The sequence below is a fragment of the Heloderma suspectum genome, chromosome 1 (assembly GCF_057233095.1).
Source record: "Heloderma suspectum isolate Gila_16-S chromosome 1, 16-S_ref, whole genome shotgun sequence".
NCBI classification, from domain to species: domain Eukaryota; kingdom Metazoa; phylum Chordata; class Lepidosauria; order Squamata; family Helodermatidae; genus Heloderma; species Heloderma suspectum.
The window spans coordinates 418,219,535-418,239,130 of record NC_139458.1 but is presented as its reverse complement, the minus strand read 5'-3'; the positions used below and the strand labels follow the sequence as shown (position 1 = coordinate 418,239,130).

Here is a 19,596-nt window from a genome sequence, read left to right as displayed (position 1 = left end):
TAAGAATTGTCTATAGGAGTTCCTGATGAAGACAAGAACCAATTCTGCCAGATGAATCTGATCGCATTTTTTGATCAAGTAACCTCCCTTGTAGACCGTGGGAATGCTGTGGACATAATATACGACTTCAGCAAAGCTTTCGACAAAGTGCCCCATGATATCCTGATAAGCAAACCAGCTCAAAGTGGGCTAGATGAAACAACTCTCAGGTGGATCCACAGTTGGCTACAGGATCGGACTCAAAGAGTGCTTATCAATGGGATCTTCTAAACTGGGGATAGGTAACGAGCAGGGTACTGCAGGGCTCAGTCCTGGGCCCAGTGCTCTTCAACGTTTTTATTAATGACTTGGAGGAGGTGGTGCAGGGAATACTGATCAAATTTGCAGATGACACAAAATTGGGTGGGATAGCTAATACTTTGGAAGACAGAAACAAAATTCAAAGTGATCTTGACAGGCTGGAGCACTGGGCAGAAAACAGAATGACATTTAATAGGGATAAGTGCCAAGTTCTGCACCTAGGAAAAAGAAACCAAATGCACAGTTACAAGATGGAGGATACTTGGCTCAACAATATTACAAGCAAGAAGGATCTTGGAATTGTTGTAGATCACAAGCTGAATATGAGCCAACAATGTGATGTGGCTGCAAAAAAGGGAAATATTTTTTTGGGCTGCATTAATAGAAGCATAGCTTCCAAACCCTGGGAAATAATAGTTCCCCCCTACTCAGCACTGGTTAGGCCTCATCTGGAGTACTGTGGCCAGTTCCAGGCACCACACTTTAAGAAAGATGCAGACAAGCTGGAGAGGGTTCAGAGGAGGGCAACGAAGATGATCAGGGGCCTAGAAACAAAGCCCTATGAGGAGAGACTGAAAGAACTGGGCATGTTTAGCCTTGAGAAGACTGAGGGGAGATATGATAGCACTCTTCAAGTACTTGAAAGGTTGTCACAGAGAGGAAGGCCAGGATCACTTCTCGACCATCCCAGAGGGCAGGACATGGAATAATGGGTTCAAGTTACAGGAAGCCAGATTCCAGCTGAACAGCAGGAAAAACTTCCTGTTAGAGCAATACGACAATGGAACCAATTACCTAGGGAGATGGTGGGCTCTCCCACACTGGGGGCATTCAAGATGAAGCTGGACAGCCACTTGTCAGGAATGCTTTGGCTTGGATTCCTGCACTGAGCAGGGGGTTGGACTCGATGGTCTTATAGGCCCCTTCCCACCCTACTATTCTATGATTCTATGAAAATATCCTTTTCTCCCAAACACCCACTTGCCCATATTCCCTCTATCCATATCTTAGGTCATCTATTTCCTTTGCCCCTCCACCCTTTCCCTACTATCTCCTCTAACCCAGTGCTTTCCTCTGACAGAATAGTTCAACCAACAATAGCCAAGACAGGTTTCACCAGTGGCACAGATACAGATTAAGGCAGATGTATTTATTGAGTTTATTAATCGCCCATCTGGCTGGTCACCCAGCCACTCTGGGTGATGTACAGAGCGTATAACAGTTTAAAATAAAATTCTACAGTAAAAACATAATATTTCTAAAAATACCCTAACCCACCCCAAATGCCTGCCTGAACCACCATGTTTTTAATGCACGGCGGAAGCTCATTAAAGAGGGGGCATCGCCGAGTTCCCTAGGGAGGGAGTTCCACAGAGTGGGGGCCACAACAGAGAAGGCCCTCTCCCTTGTCCCCACCAGTCTAGCTGTCCTGGCTGATGAGACAGAGAGGAGGTCATCCGAGGCTGATCTTGTTAAGTGGCCTATCTGGTGTTGCTGGAGGCGTTCCTTAAGAGGCTGGGCCAGAGCCATATAAGGTTTTAAAGGTCAAAACCAACACCTTGAATTTGGCCCGGAAAACAACTGGTAACCAGTGCAACTCCTTCAGCACTGGAGTGATGTGATCTCAACAGCAGCTGCCTTTAATCAGGCTAGCTGCTGCGTTCTGTACCAGCTGCAGCTTCCGAACTGTCTTCAAGGGTAACCCCACATACAGCGCATTACAGTAGTCTAAATGAGAGACCAGGGCATGTACTACCAATGGGAGCAGATGGTCGGGAAGGTAGGGGAGCAGCCGCTGTACCAGATGGTGTTGGTACAGCGTGGTCCGGCTCACAGCTGACACCTGAGCCTCCATGGACAGCTGGGAGTCCAAAATGACCCTCACGCTGCGGACCTGGTCTTTCAAGGGCAGCCATAACCCATTCAACACCCGGTCAACATCCCCCAACCTCCTCTTGTCTCCCACCAAAAGTACCTCGGTCTTGTCAGGGTTCAGCTTCAGCTTATTCCTCCCCATCCTGCCACTCACCATCTCCAGACATTTGGACAGGGATTCTACGGCCAACCTTGGTGAAGATTTGAACGAGGTAGAGCTGTGTGTCATCCGCATATTGATGACACCGCACCCCAAACCTCCTGATGATAGCCCCCAGTGGCTTCACATAGATGTTAAATAGCATCAGGGAGAGGATGGAACCCTGTGGCACCCCACAAGTGAGCGGCCACAGATCTGAAACCTCCTCTCCCAGTGCTACCCTCTGGTACCTGCCCGAAATGAAGGACCAGAACCACCGCAATATGGTGTCTTCACTCAACCCCTCCAGGTGGTCCAGGAGGATACTGTGGTCAACGGTATCAAAAGCCGCTGAGAGGTCGAGAACAAGGAAGGAGCATTCGCCCCATCCAGAGCCCTCCTCATATCATCCACCAAGGCGACCAAGGCCGTTTCTGTCCCATGCCCAAGCCTGAAGCCCGACTGAAATGGATCTAGATAATTGGCCTCTTCCAAGATCAATGCTTTTACTTACACACACACACAAACACACATATACACTCACCCACCCCACAAGCACATTCCAGGTGTTGCATGGCTGAGAGTAGGGATTTGAACCTAGCTCTCCCCTGTCCACTGCACCACACTAGCTCTAAAAGCAAGATACATATACAAATAGTTTTATGTTTTTGTGTGTAGGAGAAAGTTGTATTTCCGATAGGAATTCCTAAGGTGTTCTCTGAATCTTGCACAGATAGTCCCGTTTGTTTCTGACCCTGCAAGACACTTTCATTCTATTACAAAACAACAAAGACTCTTGTGGAATCTTACAGACTAACAGATTTATTCTGCCATAAGCTTTTGTGGACTATAGTCCACTTCATCAGATGCATGGAGTACTATGGAGAATTTTGTGACATGCAAACCCAGAAACTCTGGGTTTATGGTTAAAACAACCCAGAGTTAACCCAACAAGCAGCCATGGGCAATTGTTAGCTTAACTCTGGGTTGTTTAACTAATAAACTACCCAGCATTTCTAGGTGTGTGTGTAATTAAATAACCCAGGAATGGGGCATTCCTGGGTTTATTTATGTTACATTCATATCCCCCTGAAGTGAAAGCGGAAGCAACAAGCATGCAGGAGGTAGTGCATTCGATGCTTTGCTCGTTCTAGTATTTGGAAGTGTCCCATGAAAATCAATTCTAGTAATACGACAGAAGAGCTGGCATAAGAGTTTGTTTCAGGATTTATTACATTCATTACTTGTAAAAAAAATCCAGCAAATTTGAAGATATTTACAAACATTAAAAAATACACACCACATTCCATTATATGCAAGAGAAATGTCTGGCAGCCTAGACATCTAAAAACGTAGTAGACACCTCAAAAACATTTACATATCATGGTATCATTTAGCACACATCCAACAATAAGGCATCACCAATTTTACATTAGTAACTGTGACAGAGGAATGACACTCATCTGGCCAAACTAGCTCTCAAATTAAAAAACTTTTACCACTCCAAAAATGCAACACATGTCAGTCTAGTCTCAATATTTGAAGCAAATTTACTAAACTATAGGGATGTATAAAATGAAAAGTCCATATGATTAATCTTCCATTTTCATGCTTTAACCATGTTCTTCCTTGTGTTTCGTGTTACAGCAGTTACGAGTTTAGTTCTCTATGCATTTCATTCATTTCCTTTACCTGAGGGGGGAAAACCCAAAGTTTAATTCTTTCCCAACTTGATGCCTTTAGAATACTTTAAACCATTTAATCCTGCCAACAGGATTTATACCAGTTACCAGTGCCAGCTCCAAGTTTTGGAGGGGCCCTTAGCAAGGCACTCTCAATGGGCCTCTCTCCCTCAGCAAGTCTACCTGCTCACCAGCATTGTTTTCAGCTGCTACTGCTCCTCTTCCTCATTACTGCTACCACCTGCTTGCTTGCAAGGCAGAGAACCAATGAGCAAGTAGGCAGTGGCATCTACTGCTCCTCCTTCACATAATTTACCACTGTCTGGGGCAGTGTAAGAGGCAAGCGAACAACCACATTGCAAGGACTCTTACCAGTGGGCTCTCCACTGAACTGTGGGCCCTTGGCAGGCACATGACTATGCCAACCCTTACCGTCAGCCCTGCTAGTTACCATCCTAGAACCTGGAATACGTTTATTTCTTGCTAGAAAGTAAAGCAGGGGTAGGCAACCCAGTGCCATCCAGTTGTTTTGGACTTTCACTTCCATAATCCCTAACCATTGGCCATGATGGCTGGGGCTGATGGTTACTGTAGTCAAACACATCTGGCAGGCATCACAACTATTTCCTAGATATAGCAAAGATGACCTGTGGGTGATATTAGCAAAGATGACCTTTACCAAAGATGACCTGTGGGTAATGTTAGTAGTTATGAGACTAGACACTTCCCAAGTGCTTTGGGTTAAGGAATCCAACCTCAGACTGATTATCTTGATCAGAAACCTTTTGAATGCTGTTTGACAGACAACTTCTTCCCAACAATGGCTTATCTTATAATTTTATGCCCAGTGTTGAGGTAACATACAGTTCAAGCACTAGCTAAGATGAAGACATTTCATTGAGCTTTTTGGCTACTATGAGAACGTGTCAGGGCGCACCACCTTCCCTCAAGCTTCTGCAGTGTTGAGAAAAGGCAGTGAGTGCGTACTCAACCAAGACTGGAGGCGTTGGAAGGTGGAAAGAGATACTTTTCTGGAGGAAAGGTGCCAGGGCAAGAAAAGGAGCTGGTTGCCTATGGCATAAACCAAAAGGAGGTGCCCGTGAGGGGAAATCCTAGGTCCTTTTACTTTAGGAACAGAAGGGGGGTGTTCCTTGATTAAGAAGCCTCACGTTTCTGAGGGCAGGAGAGAAAGACAGATCCCATATTTTTCTGTTGATTATAAACCAATGATGTAACTAGGCTGAGCCTTAATTAAAAAAAAACTCGGTTCAAGAATGCTCTGCACATCATTTATAGAACCCATGGATCAGGGAGGATTTGACATGCCATCCTTAATGGCGCCATTACAGCTACCATCTTAAATGGCCAACTGAGGAGTCTACATGTACATAGCTGTAATTTGTACAATTTTGCCTTTTGCTACAGGAAAATCCTCTTCCCTAGACTTCCCTATGGAGCATACAAGTTAGTCCCTAATTAGGATGCCAAAGCACATGACACCTCCCATACATCCTGAAGGTATTGGCCATACTGGTTATAAACATGGCCTATGAGCTTTCCAACAGCTCATTACATAGCAATTAAGCACTGGATACTGTAGGCCTTGAGTGTTATTATTCTACTCAAGTTGCTGATCAGCTCTATTATAATCTGTTAGCATATATCTTTAGAGGAACTCATAAATGAAACTACTTGTTATATCATGGTTTAAATACATAACCATCCCTTTAATATATGTATTTTAAACCACTTACCTCAGCTTTTTCATATTTTCCCTTCCTTCTTCTAGTGAAGACCTGCAGTGAGTGGGAACAGCATATTAGACCAAGTCTTTTCAATGTTAAGACAATTCAAAGATCCAAGACTAATTTAGCATCCATGCACGTACAGATACTACCCTGGTGCCATTCACTGAGGTCACTTAATGATAAATCTTCCTGTCAAACAGCTCCACACTGTCCATGAAACATGGAAGGGTACAGATGGCCAAGTCACCTTTAGCACTTAATGCCTTATTTGAATCACTGTAAGTTAGGTCATGATGGAAAGAGCTGTAGCTAAGTGGTAAAGTAAATGCTTTGCATGCAAAGGGTTCCAGGTCCAATCACTGGCATCTCCAGGGAGGCCTGGGAAAGATTCCCTCTCTGGAACCTTGGAGAGCTGCTGCCAGTCAGTAAAGGCAATACTGAGCTCGATGGTCTGACTTGGTATAAGGCAGCTTTCTATGTTCCCACTGAATTTTGGGCCAAGGTATGAAAACCTTCCCTAGCAGCTATCACCCACACCAATGCCTGCCTCTGGTACAGAAAGAACAAACATGGCCTCCAACAAAATTATGCCGTTAGAATCATAGAATAGTAGGATTGGAAGGGGCCTACAAGGCCATCAAGTCCAACCCCCTGCTCAATGCAGGAATCCAAGTCAGAGCATACCTGACAGATGGCTGTCCAGCCTCGTCTTGAATGCCTCCAGTGTGGGAGAGCCCACCACCTCCCTAGGTAATGGGTTCCATTGTCATATTGCTCTAACAGTCAGGAAGTTTTTCCTGATGTTCAGCCAGAATCTGGCTTCCTGTAACGTGAGCCCATTATTCCTTGTCCTGCACTCTGGGATGATCAAGAAGAGATCCTGGCCTTCCTCTCTGTGACAGCCTTTCAAGTACTTGAAGAGTGCTATCCTATCTCTCCTCAGTCTTCTCTTCTCAAGGCTAAACATGCCCAGTTCTTTCAGTCTCTCTTCATAGGGCTTTGTTTCCAGTCCCGATCATCTTTGTTGCCCTCCTCTGAATACTCTCCAACTTGTCTGCATCCTTCTTAAAGTGCGGTGCCCAGAACTGAACACAGTACTCCAGATGAGGCCTAACATGTTCTGAGTAGAGGGGGACTAGTACTTTCCGGGATTTGGAAGCTATGCTTCTATTAATGCAGCCCAAAATAATATTTCCCTTTTTTGCACATCACATTGTTGGCTCATATTCAGCTTATGATTGACAACAATTCCAAGATCCTTCTCGCTTGTAGCGTTGTTGAATCACATATCCCCCATCTTGTAACTGTGCATTTGGTTTCTTTTTCCTAGGTGCAGAACCTGGCACCTATTTATCCCTATTAAATTTCATTCTCGTTTTCTGCCCAGCGCTCCAGTCTATCAAGATCACTTTGAATTCTGTTTGTCTTCCAAAGTATTAGCTATCCCGCCCAATTTTGTGTCATCTGCAAATCTGTTCAGCATTCCCTGCACCTCCTCCTCCAAGTCATAAATAAAAATGTTGAAGTTACTTGACCAAATTGGGTATCTCAGGTTGCTGGACAGCCACCCACCAGGATAGCTTCCTATTCTTACCTCAGCCTATATTAAGCCTGTAGGTCAGGCATTTGTGTCCTATATCCTTACTTCATTCAGGACTGAAGAACCATTTCCCCAGAAAATATTACTACCCCATAAAGGTGCCAAACACTGCATCAAACGTAACACATGAATCTGCCCAATTACCGAGCTCCTCCCAGGAGGCCCTTCAGGTCCCCCCACCTTTGTTATTGTCTTACTGTATTTATGATTTTAAATGTTAGCCACTCCAGGAGGTTTTTTACTTGAAGAATGGGATCAATCTCCTATAATATCCTCTGTAAGTAAAGAAAAACATACCAGTACAAGAATACCAGCAACTATTGCCAGTATTACAACCACAATTACAGCAACAACACCAGCAGTCAAACGTTGCATTGTGAACTCTGGTGGCTTCTCATCAACATAGTAGATTAGAGTATCTCGAAACTGAAGAGGTTCTCCTGCAACCATAACATCAAGTTTGCCGCTTGTCATCAGGGAGTCCTCTTTGACCTGAAAGAGTAAACACACTAGTTATTTGATTGCTCTTCTTCAGTAATTAGCCCAAGCAACACAAACCTTTGAAATATAACTTAGAATGGAATGGCTTATGTAAATTCAATCTTGCTCTAGAAGACTGGAATACTTACATCTTTTTCAAAGTAGTACGCCACATCAGCTATGTCCACATCTGTAGCCGATTTCTCTGAAGCGTTTTGTTTCAGTTCAATCAAAATTGAAGGCTCTTCATACTAAAAAAATAAAGCACCATTATCAAATCATAATCTGCTCTATTTATCAAGTTTCTATAAGTCCCATGAGTTTAAGAATGATGTTCTTTAAATAGTTTACAGTTTAGAGCAAGCATTGTATATGCTTCTGAAGCCTGTACTACAACAGGTAGATATATAGATTCAAGTATCAGAGCTATTTGGTGAGGTTATTAACCAAGAATACCAATACTCAACTTCGTCATTAGCACACTATCAAATCCAGAAAATGCAATTCAGTGGAATTGGATACAAAATTCTTGAACTAGCTGGATATGGAATTAACATTTCATTACATGTGGAGGTTAGATTAGACTCCACTATAAGTAATGCATTTTCTGTTGCAGTCCCAGAACGTTGCAGTGCCCTTCCTTGGGAGATTTGGACGGCTGCATCTCGAATCTTTTTTCCAAAGGCAGGTTAAAACATATCTTTTCTCTTCTGCCTTCAGTAGTTGGTTTATTAGACTGCTTGGTTTATGGCTGGGCCATGCTGGGAGTTCTAGGATTTTTTTTCCTGTCTAGACATGCTTAGGTTGCACCCTTAGGTATTTAATTAAATTGGTATCTATATATATATTTAATAACTAGATCTTGATATAGTAAAGTTAAATATTTAAAGTTAAAGATCTGCCTTAGCATTCAAGGTGGGTTTCATACCTAGAAAAACTAAAGGTCACTATTCTGAACAGTCGACACTAGTGTGACATTGCCTATAAGAGAACGTGAAGACTGAGCAATCCTGCTATCAGAACTTTCAAAAATTGCTATTCATACCTTAACATGTATGTGCTTTGGATTCAGGTTGTAACGTTGAGAGATTGCATTTCTGATAGCCCTGCAAATTAAAGACCAGAATAAGTAACTGAACGCTGAAAGACATTAGTACTTTAATATGTGATTTAGTACTGAAACGCATGTCATCTCAAGCCACTGCGTCTTATAATGTTGTGTGATCTAAGGGACACATACAGGTCCCAGTAACCTTTCCTGGTTCCCTGACATCAACTCCCACCTCTGCAATTATAATTATTCCGTTTTCCATACTTGGTACTAGGAGCAACCAGGGCTGAGCCAATTTAAACCAACCCTCCTATCCAGCTATTTTCTGCCACCATTATTAACTTAGCATGCAAATGTTTAGACAGAGTTTAAAAGCAGTCTGGAAAGAACAATGGGAACTGAACAATGGTAACTGTGGAGGATGGTAACTGAGATTGCACATATATACAAAACGTATTTATTCCAGTTACATTCTGGAGCATTCTATCACCAGCAGTTGTATGTTTTACAGTCCTAAAGATTTCCAACATACACATGCATTGTGAAGATTATTAAGACATACCCCTCAGTGGAGTCTTTCGAAGCAGTATTCTTCTCAGTGTGTTTTGTTTCAATCATGATCCAGCTGAAAAATAAAGTATTACCCTCAAGAACACAGCTTGGTGATTCTACATATCAATCACAAGCTTAAGTAGTATTTAAAAGATTTAGGCTACCTTACAAAACAATGTTTTTTCTAGGCAGTTTACGAACATAACCATAAACAGGACGCCCAAGCTGTGAATTTTTGAAGAAGAACCTCTACCTGCAAAGTTTCAATTAGAACCCAATTTGACCATGTAAACCATTGAGGTTTTACACTCACACATTTCCCCTTAAAATAGCCTAGTACAAATACAGATTTAAATTACATGCAGTTTCAAATTAGAAGACTTACCTTGTCCTTACTACTTCATTGCATGTTATGTTTTTATCACCCTTTTCAGTTCTTCGTACTCCAGCAGAGTTGACACACCAGCAACTGCTTGTCCCGTTGCACTGCTTAGCTTTGAAGTTACCCTTGTTATCACATTCTGGGTCATAAATACCATCATTATCTAAATGTGCATTTACTGGTCTTTCCCTTCTACCAGATCCTGAGCCAACCACTTCTGCTTTCATCAGCAGGCATTTTGATGTCACTAAAACAGAACAGTAAAGAACCTTGTTTAAAGTTACTGGACTATTTCAGTTTCAAATATAACCAATTGTGCTGGAAAGCAACAAAACATTTCCACCTCATATTTGATATTGTGAAGCAAACTATCCAGGCTTTCTTGTGCTCTTGTACTTACATGTTGTACAGTTCACTAGAACACTGGACCCATAAGATTTACATCTGCATGTGTTGCCATCTAGAAAGCATTCCATCGTCCGTTTGTTCTTCTCACATACACAGTCATCTGTAACGTTTAAACCCACCAGTTAGGAAAAAGCAGTTAGGTACCATGCTTCAGACAGGCAAGCAATTGTCTTTACTTTGGAGTGAGGAAGAGATTTCCCAGTAGGCCTTTGATCACTCACGATGATAGGAAACCAATTATACACAAGGCATCCTAGTTCAGAGAAAATTACCTTTTCTAGTAGAGGTAGCACAGCTCAAATGTACCTTGGAGTTTTGACTTTATAAGGACAAGTTTCAAAATAGTTTTGTATTCATACAATATTTTTGAAATTATTCCCTTTATGCATGTTGTAATTATCAGAATGTGTTCACCAATCCTTCAGCTGGATCTAAGAGAAGCAAGAATCCAACTTGCATTGCTATCCCTTAACAATCATGGATGACATAGGGCAGTATCTAACACTGCCGGTCCACTTGCGCCATTTATGCAAAGCTTGTGTAAGTGACCTCTAGCACTACACCAATAGCATAAGCTGGTGTGACGCTGTGCCAGCTTATGCTATTGGCGTAGTGCTAGAGGTCATTTACACAAAACGCTACGTAAATTGCGCAAGCAAAGCGACAGTTGACACAATATTTTCAGTTATACACCCACAGGAATAACTCGAAAAGAACCCTATACATGTAAACATGATGCATGTATTGGCCTTGAGATATTCTTCAATTGCAACCTTGCCATTTCTAACACAAGGAAGTCTTGAGCCTTGGCAACCAGTCTCCCTTAGTATCTTTGGCATGTTTACCCACTCCTCCATCATTCAAAGATGGTTGCTGCCTAGACAACATAGTAGCAACATAAAGGGCTGGTTCGCATGATCAAAACAGCACACTATGCCACGTGCTAGGCAAAATTTGCATATCCCCCAGCTCCAGCAAACTCAGGGAACATGGGTTATGTGAGGGTTATTTAATGGCCACCCACACGTGTCACAGCCCACCATGACTTAAATAAGCCATAGAGGCCTACGGGGAAGGGAGATGTAATGTTGGGGGTAACAATGGACGTAGGCGCATGCACTGCAATGGAGAGAACAGCGCTGATAGCGCCCAATAATAGTCTTCAGACACATGTAGGAAGAAAGCCAGACTATGAAGCACATGGTCTTCGATGTCTATATACTAATGCCCAGAGTATGGGAAACAAACAGAACGAACTTGAACTCTTAATACAGGAGGGAAATTATGACTTGATAGGTATAACTGAGACTTGGTGGGATGACTCTCATGACTGGAATACAGCAGTTGAAGGATATAACTTGTTCAAAAAGAACAGGAGGAACAGAAAGGGAGGTGGGGTTGCACTGTATGTGAAAAATACATATCTCCGCACAGAAATACAGGAGGAGGAGCTTGGTAGCCCCATCGAGAGCATCTGGGTTGAAATAAATGGAGCAAAGAATAAAAGGAACCTGGTGGTCGGAGTCTACTACCGGCCACCCAATCAAGGAGAAGCCAAGGATGAAACTTTTGAAAAGCAAATAGCCAGTGTTTTAAGGAAGCATGATGTAGTAGTAATGGGGGACTTCAATTTCCCCGATATTTGTTGGGAGACAAATTCTGCAAAACATGGCCCCTCCAGGAAATTCCTGACTTGTGTGGCGGATAACTTCCTCCTACAGAAAGTAGAGGAAGGAACTAGAGGATCGGCTATCCTTGACTTGATCCTAACCAACAGAGATGACTTAGTGGATAAAGTAGCAGTTACAGGAACTCTGGGGGAAAGCGACCATGTTGTACTTGAGTTCTTGGTTCTAAGGGAAGCAAAAGCCGAGTGTACTCAAACGCGTACCCTGGATTTTAGGAAAGCTGATTTTAATAAACTCAGAACAATGATCAGTAAGGTCCCATGGCAAACAATGCTAGCGAGAAAAGGAGTCCAAGATGGGTGGGAACTTTTAAAAAAGGAAATTCTCAAGGCACAATCACAAACAATTCCAACAAGAAGAAAAGGTGGAAGACAACAGAAGAAGCCAATGTGGCTTCACAAAAAGCTTAGGGATGACCTGAAAACAAAAAAGGACACATATAGGAAGTGGAAAGAAGGCCAAGTAACAAAGGAAGAGTACAGGCAGGTAGCACAGAATTGCAGGGATGGCGTCAGGAAGGCTAAAGCGGAGAACGAGGTGAGGTTAGCGAGGGATGCTAAAAACAACAAAAAGGCTTTCTTCAGCTACGTGCATAGTAAAAGGCAGAGGAAAGAAATGGTTGTTCAGCTATTAAATAAGGATGGCAAAATGATAACAGATGACAAAGAAAAGGCAGAGGTGCTCAATTCCTACTTTGGCTCAGTCTTCTCCCAAAAGAGGGTCTATGACCCCCCTGGCAAAGGCGAAGTACAGGCTGAAGGGGCAGGATTGCAGCTTGAGATCGACAGGCATATGGTCAAGGAACACCTCATTACTTTGAATGAGTTCAAATCTCCAGGGCCAGATGAACTGCATCCTAGAGTAATAAAGGAACTGGCAGAAGAACTCTCAGAACCGCTGTCTATTCTCTTTGAGAAATCATGGAGGACCGGGGAAGTGCCAGATGACTGGAGGAGGGCTAACGTTGTCCCTATCTTCAAAAAGGGTAAAAAGGAGGAACCTGGGAACTACAGACCAGTCAGTCTGACATCAATCCCTGGGAAAATTCTGGAGCAGATCATAAAGCAATCCATCTGGAAGCACCTTGACAACAATGCCGTGATTACTCGAAGCCAACATGGATTTGTCAAAAACAAGTCCTGCCAGACAAATCTGATCTCATTTTTTGATCAAGTCACCTCCCTTGTAGACCGTGGGAATGCTGTAGACATCATATACCTCGACTTCAGCAAAGCTTTCGACAAAGTGCCCCATGATATCCTGATGAGCAAACTTGCTCGAAGTGGGCTAGATGAAACAACGATCCGGTGGATCCACAGTTGGCTACAGAATCGGACTCAAAGAGTGCTTATCAATGGGACCTTCTCAAGCTGGGGAGAGGTAACGAGTGGGGTACCGCAGGGCTCAGTCCTGGGCCCAGTGCTCTTCAACATTTTTATTAATGACTTGGAGGAGGAGGTGCAGGGAATGCTGATCAAATTTGCAGATGACACAAAATTGGGAGGGATAGCTAATACTTTGGAAGACAGAAACAAAATTCAAAGTGATCTGGATAGACTGGAGTGCTGGGCAGAAAACAACAGAATGGCATTTAATAGGGACAAATGCCAAGTTCTGCACTTAGGAAAAAGAAACCAAATGCACAGTTACAAGATGGGGGATACGTGGCTCAACCACACTACGAGCGAGAAGGATCTTGGAATTGTCGTCGATCACAAGCTGAATATGAGCCAACAATATGATGTGGCTGTAAAAAAGGCAAATGCTATTTTGGGCTGCATTAATAGAAGTATAGCTTCCAAATCCCGGGAAGTACTAGTTCCCCTCTACTCAGCACTGGTTAGGCCTCATCTGGAGTACTGTGTCCAGTTCTGGGCACCACACTTTAAGAAGGATGCAGACAAGCTGGAGAGGGTTCAAAGGAGGGCAACAAAGATGATCAGGGGACTGGAAACAAAGCCCTATGAAGAGAGACTGAAAGAACTGGGCATGTTTAGCCTTGAGAAGAGAAGACTGAGGGGAGATATGATAGCACTCTTCAAGTACTTGAAAGGTTGTCACAGAGAAGAAGGCCAGGATCTCTTCTTGATCATCCCATAGTGCAGGACACGGAATAATGGGCTCAAGTTACAGGAAGCCAGATTCCGGCTGAACATCAGGAAAAACTTCCTGAGTGTCAGAGCAATATGGCAATGGAACCAATTACCTGGGGAGGTGGTGGGCTCTCCCACACTGGAGGCCTTTAAGACGAGGCTGGACAGCCATTTGTCAGGGATGCTCTGACTTGGATTCCTGCATTGAGCAGGGGGTTGGACTTGATGGCCTTGTAGGCCCCTTCCAACCCTAGTATTCTATGATTCTATGATTCTAGGGCTTTTCAATTGCAAGAACCAGGTCAGAGCCCCAAACCACAACAGTTACGCTCTTATCAACAGAGATCACAAAAATCTTTCCCAAAACACAAAGCGTTAATAGTTATATACATAGCATCTCTCCATATCTCTCCCCGCACCTTTATAAATAAAGAGTCTTCTTACCTTTAGGTTATTTGAATGCTGCACACAGTATCCTGGAATTTTATAAGGCAGAGATGTGGAGAAATGCTGCGCATATAACTGTTTATATTTTGGAAAAGATTTTTGTGACTTCTGATTATATTAGAAGTGTAACTGATGTCAGGGCATGGCCAAGCCCACTGACATCATTGCCCTGCCCATTTTGTATTTCTCTGTGTCTCTCTCAGCATGGAGTTCTGTGCCTTTCTCAGCAGAGACAGGACTCAGTAGCTCCTTCCAACTCCTGGAGGAATCCAAGGAAACTCCACAGGCCTGATGGGGAACCTCCAGCCTACAAGCCAGAGATTCCCTATCCCAAATCAAAGGAATCCTTTTTTCACCAGATTATGAATACAGAAAGAAATACCCAGAAAGAACTGCACAATATTTTTACACCCCTTTGGTGAATGGGATCCTGTGGAAAGTGGGGGTGGGTAGTTCTGTGCACACATTCCTTAGCGCCACAGAAGTATTTAGTGCTGTTTTGTCAACACAACTTAACATGGCTTAGAATTAGGGCTGTCATCCAGTTAGACACTTTATGTAATTTTTAGTCAATTACATTTTCATATGCTTTTTCTTCAGTGTGTTATGCATATTTTCCTTGTTTTTACATGGAATATGCACATATTGCAATAGAAGAGGCATTACCTTATTTGTGAGAGGAGAGGAACGCCTCTTTCAAGACGGTGCTTTTTACCCACAGTTAGTTAGGTTCTTGAATATTTTTTTAAAGTATTGAATTGGACAGGAGGTTTTAAAATAACCAGGGACACCTTTTTAGTTGAACAAAAGTTTAATTGACTGGTTAACCAAACATTGGAGGAGGACCATGAAAGCCGCCTTGGGTTCCTTGCAAAAGGAAAAAGGGCAGGCTAGAACTCTACCCATAAGCATATTGCAAAAAGTCATGGAAATTTTGACTACAACATGTGGAAAAAGCATATTAGAGGCAAGTTGCCCCTGGAGGGAGCAATCCTATGTAGACTGACGGTCGCCTCCAACCCCAGGGGTGACCACCTATCGGTGCAGGGTGGGAGAAGTTGTGAGAAGTGGATCTCCTCCTTGCTCCCCCCACCCTGCTTTTGTAGCTAGACAGCCACTGGATTTTGGAGCACAGGAAGCAGTGGCCGGACAATACATAAGATGTGTCATACCGGCATTTCTGACCTCCCCGCTCCTAGGAATGCCCCGTTTTCACCGCTCTGTGCTGTGCTGAGGCAGCATGGGGGGGGTGGGGGTTGGTTTTCCAGGAACCGACCTATCCTATGGCTGTCTAGCCACTGACTAGTGACCATAGGATTGCGCCCTAAGACTACTTCAAAAGATGTAATTTAGGAACACAGGAAATGGGTTCCATTGTTAACTAAAGCATTAACTATGATATCCCCATCTCCTGGAACCCACAGTAATGTACAGAAAGGCCATTTTGAGGTCACTTTTAGAAACAGGCAAACATTAATACAAGTACTACAATTTCTATTTGGCATAGTAATTTCCTTTCAAAGTTGGAAGAATCAAAATCCTCACATATTGAATGGAGAGAGATGCTAATCAGGGCTGTCACTTGATTAAGGCAATCTTAACCAATTAATTGTGAGTTTCAGTCAAACGTGCACATTGATCAATACAACATTCACCGTTCTTTATTTTAAAAGAGTACAGTACTTAAAGAATTATATTCTCTATCTCTCTCCAGCAAGGAAAATGCCAGCTGGCCTGAGCCTTTCACTATAAAGAGTTTGAGATGCCCCAGTCACTGCAGGTGAGACCCTAGCAATTTAGAGACTCATGAGTGATGTGGCACCAGCGCTTAATTTTTAAACTAGGATTTAAACATTTGTGACAGCCAGTTCTAGTAAAAGAAAAACACCTGGGACATGTTCCTTGGCTATTTTCACAAGTAATGCTTACACATGTTATCTCCCTCACTCACAGATCTGATTTGCTCCCAGGCGCACACACAGTTGAGAGGTGGATACACCACTCAACTGTGGAAAGGAGTTGAGCACATCTCTTCTCTGTTCCAATGGACACCTCACCTATCAGGAAATGGGATATCACCCCAGAGGCCTCTGGGGTAACCTCCCGTTTTTCATCAGAAAACATGCCTTTTAGCCCCTCTGGTGCCAATAAGCCTAAAAGAAGCCCAAATATTGCTTGCTAGCCTGCTCCCTCCAAGACTCTTCATACTAAAAAAGGGGAGATCTCTCTTTTCCTCATGAGAAAGGTGCCTATCAGCAGCTGTTCAGCTTTCTTGCGCTTCTCTTAAAACAGGAGTGGGCAACTTGCATCCCTAGGATTACATGCGACCCTAAGCCTAACTTCAAACATCCTCTGCAACTGCAAGCAAGCAATTCAGATCATTGGCAAAAGCAATCTGTCCCTCCCCCAGCAACCCACTGGGCAGTGAGAGAAAAGGGAGTGCCTCAGCACAGTTTTGACTCTGGTCTTGATCACTGTTGGCTTCGGCTCTGACCACCATTCCAAACAGACTGCCCCTGAGGCAATGTGACCCATGACCGGAAAAAAGTTTTCCCACCCCTGTTTTAGCCCAGTTAACATAATGGGGCTGAAAAGAGCACAAAAGAATCACACTCCTCTCCTTCCTCCAGGCACCCACTCCCAAAAGAGACAGCCAACTTTGAGAAGCCAGTCCATTCATATGGGCTTCATATCGGCTCATGCAGTTGTCGGTAGTACATGGGGGGGGGGAGAGAAGAAGAGATGGGCTGGTGTGATTTATTTATTTAATGATTTTTAATGATGTTTTTAATGTAGAATTTTATTAACTATTTTATTGTTGTACATTGTCCAGAGTGGCTGAGTGACCAGCCAGATGGGCGATTAATAAATTAAATAAATAAATATTAGTCACCCAGCCACTCTTGGCGATGTACAATAATAAAAACAATTTAAAACAATAAAATTCTACATTTAAAAACATCGTATTTCTAAAAATACCCTAACCCACCCCAAATGCCTGCCTGAACAACCACGTTTTTAATGCCTGGCGGAAGCTCATTAAAGAGGGGGTATGGCGGAGTTCCCTAGGGAGGGAGTTCCACAGAGTGGGGGCCACCACAGAGAAGGCCCTCTCCCTCGTCCTCAGCAGTCTAGCTGTCCTGGCTGATGGGTCAGAGAGAAGGCCATCCAAGGCTGATCTTGTTAAACAGCCTGTTTGGTGTGATTAATCGGGGCAATTTTTTATTGATCAGTTTATGAAGTAGCCCTAAGCACAGTCCTTTATTACAGAAGGTTCCAGCAGCATGGTCACAAGGCAGCATCAGTTCAATAGTTATATTTTAAAGCAGGGATGTTGAACCTCTTTCAGCTTGAGAGCCGAATTCCTTTTCAGAGAAGCTCTCAGGGACTGCATTCTAGTGGTAGGCAAGGCCAAAGGCAAAAAATACTAACATTTAGCTTAAACTTCTTAGTACCAGTAACAATGCCTGGTACTTTGTCCCCAGGCTTGAAGATCAACACGCCTGCTTTAAAGCCCTCTTTGTGATGCCACAGGCAGAGCTTCCTAAGCTCTTATCCTTTCATAGAATAGAATAGTAGGGTTGGAAGGGGCCTATAAGACCATCGAGTCCAACCTTCCTTGTTTGAGACAAGGCTGGGAGAAAAAAAGTCATTGTTTGAGGGAAAAGGATCCCTGGAAGGAAGAGCGCCTATACTGACATTTGGATATTAAGGAAAATAACTTATCTGCGTAGGGCATTCTTGGGTTAAGAAGTGGGGCTTTCAAAAACGGGCAGATAGTCATGCTTCCTGTTTCTGTATTTACAGGTATTAGTGGTTCCAAGCTGCCTCCTGGGTAAACAGGAATGTTTGTACTGGGTGGGGTGGGGTGGGGTGTGATCCTATAAACGGCATCTAATTATTTTCACTTTACTTTGTAGGGCGCCTCGGTTTTTTAGGAATCATGAGGATTTTTTTTAGGTATCACGACATTTGAGGAATCAGGATTGTTACGGTGTCTCAGCGCAGCTCGCCCAAGGCTGAGACACACCCACGTATACAGGTCCTCTTACAACGCAATCCTATACATGCCTACTCAGAAGTAAGCCCCGCTAAATTCCACGGGACTTTCTTCCAGGTAAGCGTGTACAGGAATGCAGTCTTAATTACCTACGGGGGTGGGGGGTTACGCCAGCCCATTTGTCCCTTTAGCATATATAAGCCTTGGGAGGATAAACCTTGTTAAGTTTTGAGCGAAGGCAAAACAAGTCGGGTCCAGTTTGGGAATGTTTTTACTTTCTTTTGACGAGAAAAGGCTACGAAAACCTCACTGGCCATCCTGCTGGGGCGCTGGGTGGCTCGTTGCCTCTCTTTCCAGCGCTCCTTCGAGGGACCTCGGCTCTGCAGGGCGTCGCCTCCACGAGGCTTCGCGCTCGTCCAGGCCGCCGGGAGCCTCGACGGGCGGCCAGGCCCCACAACCGCTTCCCCAGCCCTGCCCCCGCCGTTGCGAGCGGGTGAAGCCCAAGCTATGGTTATTATCTCTGCCCACATGAAAAGAACAGAGCCCCGTCCTCCCCGGCGTCCGAAGCCCGGCCGCCCTGACGGGGCGCCATTTTGTGGCGAACTGGCGTCGCTCGGCCCGTGCGAAGGGCGCTTTGCGGGCAAGGCGCCATGACGCCCCTCAGAGAAAGGGCGGGAAAAGGTCTCCGTTGCGGCGCACGTACCTTGCTGGCAGCACACCGCCGCGACGAGCGCCAGCAGCAACGCAGCCCCACGGGGCACAGCCATCGCCGGTGAGATGAGGAGGCCGGCAGACGGGCAGGTAAAAAAGGTGAAAACAACGAGGTGCGTGACGAACGCCGCTTTCTCTCAAGCCTCCGTGACTCCGCTGCGCCCTTTCTCCTCCTCCTGCTCTCTCGAGCTGCTCGACAGGTTCCGCAGGTGAGCTAAACCCCTCTCAGCCGACCGCGCCCGCCTTCTCAGGTTACACCGGGGCCCCTCGCTCCCCTCCCGCGGCACCTGCGTCGCCAAGCCGCCGCCGCCGCCTCCGCACGCGAAGAGCAAATGACCCCTCTCGCTCTGCCTCCGGGCGCTTATACCTCGCAGCGCCACCTAAGCGAAACCGGGAGCGGCCGGCGGGGCGGGGCTGGGCCGGGGCGGCGGCGGCGGCGA

General features: G+C 44.5%; 1 protein-coding gene across 1 annotated transcript; it reads right to left on the bottom strand.

Moving 5' to 3' along the window:
- Positions 1 to 1,431: 1,431 nt before the first annotated feature.
- EPCAM (epithelial cell adhesion molecule) lies at positions 1,432 to 19,347 on the bottom strand. Its single transcript, XM_084829188.1, has 9 exons — positions 19,149 to 19,347; positions 10,210 to 10,317; positions 9,813 to 10,056; positions 9,438 to 9,500; positions 8,870 to 8,930; positions 7,974 to 8,075; positions 7,642 to 7,836; positions 5,751 to 5,792; positions 1,432 to 4,006 (listed from the first exon to the last, which is right to left on the bottom strand). Exons 1-9 carry the CDS (start codon positions 19,210 to 19,212, stop codon positions 3,965 to 3,967), a joined length of 921 nt encoding a protein of 306 aa, XP_084685314.1. The 5' UTR covers positions 19,213 to 19,347; the 3' UTR covers positions 1,432 to 3,964.
- Between the last annotated feature and the right edge of the window lie 249 nt (positions 19,348 to 19,596).